The sequence below is a fragment of the Salvia hispanica genome, chromosome 2 (genome assembly GCF_029641045.1).
Source record: "Salvia hispanica isolate PSC_SH4W2 chromosome 2, Shi_PSC_v1, whole genome shotgun sequence".
NCBI lineage: Eukaryota > Viridiplantae > Streptophyta > Magnoliopsida > Lamiales > Lamiaceae > Salvia > Salvia hispanica.
The window spans coordinates 26,140,236-26,149,171 of record NC_142693.1 but is presented as its reverse complement, the minus strand read 5'-3'; the positions used below and the strand labels follow the sequence as shown (position 1 = coordinate 26,149,171).

General features: G+C 32.7%; 1 protein-coding gene across 3 annotated transcripts; it reads left to right on the top strand.

The window, feature by feature from the left end:
- Window positions 1–376: 376 nt before the first annotated feature.
- LOC125198934 (uncharacterized) lies at window positions 377–4,525 on the top strand. 3 transcript variants are annotated; one of them, XR_007172488.2, is made up of 6 exons: window positions 377–1,089; window positions 1,151–1,294; window positions 1,771–1,846; window positions 1,951–2,022; window positions 2,721–3,027; window positions 3,120–4,525. XR_007172488.2 is itself a non-coding variant. In XM_089065409.1 (6 exons), the coding sequence occupies exons 2-6, from the start codon at window positions 1,792–1,794 to the stop codon at window positions 3,419–3,421; spliced, it is 630 nt and encodes a 209-aa protein (XP_088921535.1). In that variant the 5' UTR covers window positions 1,151–1,294; window positions 1,771–1,791; the 3' UTR covers window positions 3,422–4,525. The 3 variants fall into 3 exon arrangements, 1 of the variants encoding a protein (XP_088921535.1); XM_089065409.1 differs by lacking the exon at window positions 377–1,089 and having other exon boundaries at window positions 2,721–2,792; window positions 2,899–3,027; XR_007172487.2 differs by lacking the exon at window positions 1,151–1,294 and having other exon boundaries at window positions 378–1,089.
- Window positions 4,526–8,936: the final 4,411 nt, after the last annotated feature.

Sequence of the window (8,936 nt, the reverse complement as noted above, 5' to 3'; positions counted from 1 at the left end):
AATGCATATTCTCGTGGGACGGAACAAAAAAGAAAGAGTGCATATTTTTATGGGACTGATGGAGTATTACTTAATTTTTCTCATTATATATTCCTCGAATTAAATAGCTCATTGTTACCTACTTTAATGTTTTCCCTGTAACTCATCCAAATTCAGATCTCCTTGTGTAAATAATCAATATTTGTAATTAAAATAAACTATTGGTCTAAATCGTCAACATTCATTAACGTTGATTTATTCAGCATAGTGGTAGGCACAACTCGTCTACGCACCACACATTACTACTTTGAGCAAGTATACCGACATATGCATTTATCATTCATTAATTGATTACGTATACAATTTAAATTGTACATGAGGACTTGTTTCAGTCTGTAACAAGTGTACTTCCCATTTGTTAAAAACCCTCTCCCATCCACAAAATAAACACACGCACACACACTTCTCATTTGTTCAAGCGTAATGGATAGATATTCATATTCCCATCTCTCCTTCTTTATAACATCATTCTTATTACTTCAATGGTTGATTGATTATAGTTCAGCCAACTCAGATCGTTCTTCACTTACTGCCTTCAAATCTCAAATCTCTTCCGATCCCTATAATACACTGACAAAAAACTGGAGCAGGGAGAGCAGTATTTGTAGTTGGATCGGAGTTACTTGTGATTCTCGGTATCACAGGGTGACTCAATTGAATATATCATCCATGGGTCTTGTAGGAATCATTCCACCTGAAATCGGAAATCTTTCTTTTCTCATTTCTTTAGATATGAGCAACAACTCTTTTCAAGGTCCCATTCCCTCATCTATTTTCAATATGTCAAGTTTAAAAGTTTTGAATTTAAGGAATAATAGTTTGTCTAGTAGTCTACCTCTTGATATCTGCAAACACAACGGGCATAGACTGAAGTATCTTCGTATTTCTTACAACGAGTTGTATGGGAAAATACCATCGAGTTTGGAGCAGTGTTCGAAGCTTGAGTATCTTTCTTTGGCAAGAAACAAATTCAGTGGGAACGTGCCAATAAAAAAATTGGGAACTTGACATTGCTTCAACAACTATTCTAAGGTTCCAACAATTTAAGAGGTAAGATATGATGTGTATGATCTCACATATTAGATATTGGTTTGATGCAATTTATTCACAGGTAATATTCCAAGAGAAATCGGTGCTCTTACTAATTTACAAATGTTGGACCTTCGTAACAACCACTTTAATGGACAAGTGCCTGCACAAATTGGGAACTTGACATTGCTTCAAGAATTATACCTAATTACCAACAATTTAACCTGTAATATCTTATATTCCTGATTTTAATAATTTCAGATCTTTGTTCTTGGGCGTTGATTGGTCTACAAATGATTATTCTTGTATTTTATTCATTCATTTCTATGCTTTACGTTTGAAAATATATTTACTTTAATTTTTAAAATTAGTAAGAACTTTGGGGACGGCATATATATGTTCTAATGCTGATTAGTGCAGTATGAGAGAAAAAGATAATAATAATTGAAGTATTGTTACTGAATAGAGAGACATATATTAGACATATATTAGACATATATATCTTAATTGGCTTGGATGCTAAGTACATCTGGGCCCGGTTTACATGGTTTTTCGCCAATGACCAATTACATATTTGACAATTGCATTAAATATTTTTTTTTATAATTTCATATTACTTTATTTTGTAAGAACCAATTTCATATTGTATATCCTAGCTAATATAGGTTAATTAGATGTTTATTTGATGTTAATGACTCACAGGTACGTAATATTCCAAAGGATATGGGGAAGTTGATAGTGCTTCAATTGTTATACCTTAGTCAAAACAAGTTCAGTGGTAAAATCTTATCCCATGCCCTATTTTTACTAATTAAGGTCACATGTCAATTGTCATTGTTACATGATAACTAAATTGAACTCTCCAATTTAAAATTGTTACAGGTTCTATAGCAAAGGAAATTGGGAACATGACATCCTTGTTCTACTTAGCGCTTGACATTAATGTTATAAGCGGTACGATATGTTCTCAAATTTTCTTATTTGAATGAATTATCTCATCTCACTTTTTATTATTTTGAGTAGTTAGATCTTCTACTAACTCATAAAACTCATAATTACTCACACTTTGTTAACCTTTTTCATTTATTTTTATTCATAAAGTCAAACAATTTCTTAAAACTCGCACCTGTCAAATATGAAACATCTATTGAAGATCGAGGAGTAGTTATTTTGCTTTATCATTTTGATGGTGCATGCATGCGGAGTGTAACACATGTTGCATGCCACTCAGATTTAATATCCAACTGATTCAAGTTACTTGAGTCTTATTCTATTTTGAGTTGTTTCAAGTTGCTTAAGTCATTTCCATTTACGGCTAAAAACAAAACATCTAATTTCACATAGTACAATATTATGTCTTATACTTTACTCTCTTCTTTCTCTTTATTATCTTCAGTATTGTTTTATCTTCATGTAACCTATTAAACACAATTTTCTTAAATTCCGAGTAAAAAACGTCTCAGGTAACATGGGATGCAGGTTGTATAATTTTGTAATGTTTGTATATTTACTAACACGTGTCGATCATCCGTATATAAAACAGGAAATGTTACATAATCTGTATTTTAAGTTATTTGTTAACTATTAGTATATATTGCAATCAGAGCATATCATTATTCCAATTGGTTTGTCACAATTTCATATTTGTACAGGTCATATTCCAAAAGAAATTGGTAACATTACGCCTCTTCGCCAGCTATGGCTGTACAACAATAATTTAAGTGGTATGATTTCATGCCTCTTTATATATTATTGGTTACAAAGTTACATTAATTAGATATTATGAGTTGCTATGTTCAAAATTTGTACGGCCACGTAATATTCCAAAAGAAATCGGTCGTCTCAATAGTTTGGAGACATTGAATATCGCATCCAACAAAGTTAGTGGGCCATTGCCTAGGGAAATTGGCAACCTAACACACACCAGTCAGTTGTGGCTTTTCGACAATAATATAAATGGTATCGTCTCTCTTTCTCTTTGTATATATCATATATGTCTCTCTACTATATGACGCCATTCTTGATGATCCCGGTTCAAAATCAATTTTTAGGACCAATACCTTCCACCATTGGGAATATGTCCGAGCTGATTTTTGTAGAACTCACTCAGAACAAATTAATTGGAGAGATTCCATCATCTATTTGTAACTTGAGATCGCTTTTAGTTCTCTATCTATCAAACAATCATTTGGAAGGACCAATCCCAAATTGTTTGGGAAACCTCAACAGTTCATTGGCGGTTCTTCATTTGGGTGCAAACAAAATCACTGCCCTTCAATCAACATTTGAAAAGGGATGCAGTCTTCAATCCCTATTCTGGCCATTAAATTGGAAGGAATACCTCACTCCCTAATCAACTGTGAAAGTATGAGAGGCATTCATCTTGGTGACAATGAAATACGAGGTACATTTCCCTTCTGGATGGAAACACTCCCTCAGCTTCGCGTCCTCGTGTTGAGGTCTAACAAGTTGAATGGTAATATATTGGTGACTTCAACGACTGAGCATCCGTTTCCAAAGTTGCAAGTCTTTGATATATCAAGAAATGCATTCGTTGGCTCGCTGCCCGATAGATATTTCAAAAATTTTGGAGTCATGATAGATGCCAAGGAAAATATGACACGCGATGCGAATGATGTCTTCCTACGGTTTTTCGACTTCAATTTCACTTTGAAAGGTTTGGATCAGACATGGAAGAGATTGTTGGATACCTTCACGATAATTGACTTATCTTCCAATAACTTTTCCGGGAATATTCCAGTTTCCATAGGAAATCTTAGTTCCCTGAGATACTTGAATTTGTCCCGCAATAGTCTCACGGGACAGATTCCTGTGTCTCTTGGAAAAATAAGTCTACTTGAATCATTGGACTTGTCATGGAACATATTGGGTGGGAAAATTCCAAGTGAATTGATTGAGTTGACATTTCTTTCAAAATTAAACCTTTCTATGAATAATCTTGTGGGCAGTATACCATTATCTAAGCAGTTTTCTATATTTCAGAATGATTCATAAATAGGAAACTTGGGATTGTGTGGAGTTCCGTTGATGAAACAGTGTGAAATAACTGATGGAAAACCAATTCCTCCAGAAGATAATGATGATGAAGAGTCTGGATTTATAGATGGATTTGGTTGGCGAAGTGTGGTGATGGGGTATGGACGTGGATTTATTATTGGAGTTGGAATTGGTTACATGATTATAAGAAGCGGAAGGCCAAGATGGTTAGTGGACTTCTTTTTTGGGGTTGGATATTATATATAGTAATAATTAGATGAAGAGAGAAATGGAGCAAAAGGAACCCCAAGGAGAAGGTGATTCAAGACAATCATTGTGGTTTTCTTAGAGTTTGATTTTGCATGTTGTGACTTGTGATCAATTGATGTGTAATGTTTTACAAATAATGAACTTTGAAAAATTGCAATATTGTATTTCTATGTTGGGTTATTGTGGTTTATTCTGAAAGCTTAACGTGGCTGCGGTGTATTCTGAAAATTTGACATTGTGGTTTATTTTGAAATCTTATATTACCTCCGTCTTTTAAAAATAGCATTATCTCATACTGTTACTACACATTCAGCTAACTGTCACATGCTAGTTTGATTTAATAAAGATTTGTTGTGTGTAGCACATAGTGACATGTGTTGTTATATGCAAATAATTTACGAGGTGAATCTTGCTTTCTTTGTGTCATATATATTAATGCACATGAAAATGAAGGAAATAAAGAAAATGAGGAGTCTTGATTTGCATTTATCAAAATTTATTTAATTAAGTTAATAAACAATGAAAAATGAAACATAATAAAAAGTGAAGAGTCATGAGATTTATTAAAATCTACTATTTAATTGAGTTAATAAACAATGGAAAATAAAACATCATGAAAAGTTCAGAGTCATTTGTGTGTTTTGAAATGCGTTTTGAGATGAGACTATAAATAGTGAAGTATATAAAAAGAAGACCAAGTCTTCTTTATATTATAAAAAGATATAATTGGACTGCTTAATTCAAAATATATTCATACTTCTCTATAACTGAGGGCTATTATTCCACAGGATCACAACTACTTTACGAGGGAGAAATTAATGCAGTTTTTCCACAATAATAAATTCCTGACCACAACTCTATTCAAAGAGAATATTTTATTTTGAAAAAATAATTTTTTCAAGTGCATTAAGTTACTTTTAATTTTGCAAAAATTTGGAGTACTTTAAATTTTGAAAAATTTATGACTATAGACTAGTTCTTTAGGCTGAGTTCTCCTGTTTGGTGTGCATCAATATTCATTACTAAAGTTTTTACAAATTTTGGATTTTATGTTTGGGTTTATTCACAGTCGCCAACAACCATTTTTTTCAGTGTTTCGCTAATTAATTTCTCCGAAAAAAAAATAAAAGTACGGGTATTACTTTTCTCATCCTATACATAATTCCAATTGTGTCATGCAGTAGCGGACGCAGGATTCTAATACTGGGAGGTCCAAACTAACATTGACAATTGTTGTGTATTTTTAGTATTAATAACACCAAAGATAATCACGACTTGAATAGTTCACCTAACGTGAGATAAATAACTTGAAAATTAGTGCAATAAATTAAAGTATATACGATGACATTGTCAACATCGAAATAATTTAAGAATATATTTTTAAATAAAAAGTATAACAATTAAATTAAATTTACTAACGTGATATACTATAGTTATAATGTAATTACATAATTATTTTTATTGTAATGTTACAATAACAATATTTTCATAAATAAAAAAAATAAACAAAATTAATTGTATAAAATTACTAGTGTGAAAAAACAAAAATGAATTAAGTACTGGACAAATAAATTAATTATGGATAAATGATTAATTCTATTTAGCTCTCTAGCTTTGAGAAAAATCCAAAATAAAACACAACGTATACATATATGCGCAACTATTGGGATTCAAAACTCTAACCTAAGTGACATTTGGCCATCCGCTCCACCAGCTCAGCTATGGAATGACATATCAATTGTTGAATGAATATTAGATATATAGTATAACCAAAATGGGTGGGGGTTCCAAGGGTCCCCAATCCCCGTAGGTCCGCCTCTGGTGTCATGTTGATGTATATCTTCAATTGTGCGACTATTCAAAGATAGCTATACTGAATTGGACTATTAAGGGATGACGTGTTTTTCGGGTTTGGACTATTAAGGGATGACGTGTTTTTCGGGTTAGGTTGCTATCTTTTGGTTAAGATGTTTTGAACCATAAACACATCTTTCTATAATTTGAGAATTTGATTTAAAGTTATATCTCAGTATCTCTAAAGATATTATGTATCCACCCTATCCCTATGTTATGAAATGAAAACATTCCATTAATTCATGTAACAAAATTGGGATGCTGGTGTGTGATAACTATCTACAGTTTTAATCGAACTGAGCCATATAAAATGGGGCGAATGTATTTTATTCTCTAAATCTGTCACATAAATTAGGGGTAAGAAATTTTATTTGTAATACTCCCTCCGTCTCAGTTCATGGCATTAATTTATATTTTTCTATTATTATGAGAAAATGATAATATATAATTAAATTGGAGAAAAAGTAAAGTATGTGAGAGAATAATGTAGAAAATGACTTCATCTACATTATTTACTCTATTACTTTACTTTCTCTTCAATTTAATTATTTATCATCATTTTCTAAAAATAGATGCCAAAAATCAGTCAATCACTTGAGATGAGATGAGACGAAGGAAGAGTATAAAATACCGAAGTCCTTCACTTCCTCATGTCATGAATGAATTGTAGCAAGTGAAATTAATAAATTTATACAGTAAATATATAATGCATACATTAAATACTGTTTTATCACTATTTTTACGAATTTCACAAGTGAAAGGATTGAAATTTATATTTAGTAGTACATTATAAAAAATATATGTACAAAACTATTCTTCAAAATTAAACTGCAATTAAATTAAGTTGACTGGTATGTTCATCTTAATAATTTCCCTGTTTTTTTTTTTGGAAATTGATTGGCCTAGAACTGATATTTTTAACTCATATTCTAGCTATTTAATTATTTAAATTCTGTGCTTTTCCGAATATACTCTTAATTTTTCATACAAATAATCTTAACTGGAGTGAATGCTTCCCACATCCATGTTATGTATACGACTTTTTGACAATAGCAAATTAAATAGTCTGATAATTGCGTTAAATGATTTTTATTTAATTTCATATTTCGTAATTCTTTTATGAAATGATTCTATACAAACTCATGTACTTAGATGTTGATTTAATGTATGTTATTCACAAGGTAATATTCCAACAGAAATTGGAAATTTGATAATGCTTCAATACTTGGTCCTTCGTGAAAACAAGTTGACTGGTAAGTTGATATTATCTCCAATAATGTTACTACCTCCATCCCTTGAAAATGTAAGAAAAGCGTGAGAAAATTTGGAAAGCTTTAAGCTTTTCATTTTCCAAGTCTCTTGGTCTTTCATATGGTGTAATCTCCGAAATGTTTATGAGATACCTTAATGCCGAGATCTCTCATATGGTCTCTCATATCCTATAAATAGGTGTGGATTTGAGAGATGGATATATAAAAACAATCAATCATTCTCTCTTCTCTCTAAGATCTCTAGCATTCTAGTTCGCATATAGGAGCATTGCATAGCTCAGTTCTCGCCTCTAATTCAAGTTCGCCGGAGCCTACGAGTTTGAGGTGCTTCAACTCGGTAGGAGGAAAGTCGTTTCATCTTTGGGGACGTTGCGCCAATCCGTGAGCACTAGCCGGGGCGTATCTCGTCTTGCGGAGAGAGGGTTACCTCGACTCGACTTGAAGAAGACAATAGTTTGCATCTTGTTCTTTTATTGTATTTCTTTTGTTTTATTTACCTTCTAGTTTTTGGTTCTTTTGTAATAGCAAGAGTTGCCCGTGTAAAGGCTACACTATTTCCAACAATCGCAAGACGAGATAGTGTACTCTTGCTGAAATCATGTCGACCGAAGCTGGAGGAAACATAAAATTCAAAGCTGGAATGAAGCAACAAACAGACGCAATGTCGATGCGCACTGAAGTGGTTAATTTCCTGAGATCCATTCTCTTGATAATTGTGTTTATCGTTTGTCATTTGACAAGCAAGACCAGTTTTGACTTGGTAGTAATAATGCATGTGGTGTTGAATATACCGATGCACATACGGTTCAAGATAATTGTGTACTTATTGATGGAGACAATATTGTGCAAATTATTTGAACGTGTTGTTATAAACAACAAAGATCACGAGGTGGTCGCAATGGTCTCCGACGTGAACCATGGTAATAATCCAAATGAATGGTTTGTTGATACGGGTGCCACATGTCATGTGTGCTCCGAGAGAAGCGTTTTTTCTACTTACAAATCTGTTGAAGGTAGAAAGGTACGCATGGGAAACCAAGCCTCTTCTGAGGTGGTTGGTGTGGGTAACGTGTTCCTAAAATTAGGATCTGAAAAGGTTCTTACCCTTAAGGATGTGCTGCATGTCCCAGACATCCGAAATAATTTGGTGTCAGGCTCACTTCTAGTAAATCATGGATTTTCACTAGAGTTTGAGAGTGAAAAGGTTATATTAACCAAGTATGGAAAGTTCATAGGTGAAGGTCACCTAGTGAATGGGCTTTTTGAGCTGAATGTTACGGTCATTCACCGTGGAAAAGCAATAAGCAATAAGGAAGATGGCACATCTTCTTATTTGCTTGAGTGCTCTGATTTATGGCATAAAAGATTGGGACATGTAAATCTAAATGCTATAAAAAGATTAGTAAATCTTAATTTACTAAAAGTTGATGAGTTTAATTCACAAAAGAAATGTGAAGTCTGTGTTGAAGCAAAAAT

Excerpts from the sequence above, each read along its gene's own strand:
- LOC125198934 (XM_089065409.1), top strand. The coding sequence starts at position 1,792 with ATGGGGAAGTTGATAGTGCTTCAATTGTTATACCTTAGTCAAAACAAG. Across the intron at positions 1,847-1,950 it reads TAGTCAAAACAAGTTCAGTG|GTTCTATAGCAAAGGAAATT; the intron begins GTAAAATCTTAT and ends AAATTGTTACAG. Across the intron at positions 2,793-2,898 it reads GTACAACAATAATTTAAGTG|AAATCGGTCGTCTCAATAGT; the intron begins GTATGATTTCAT and ends ATATTCCAAAAG.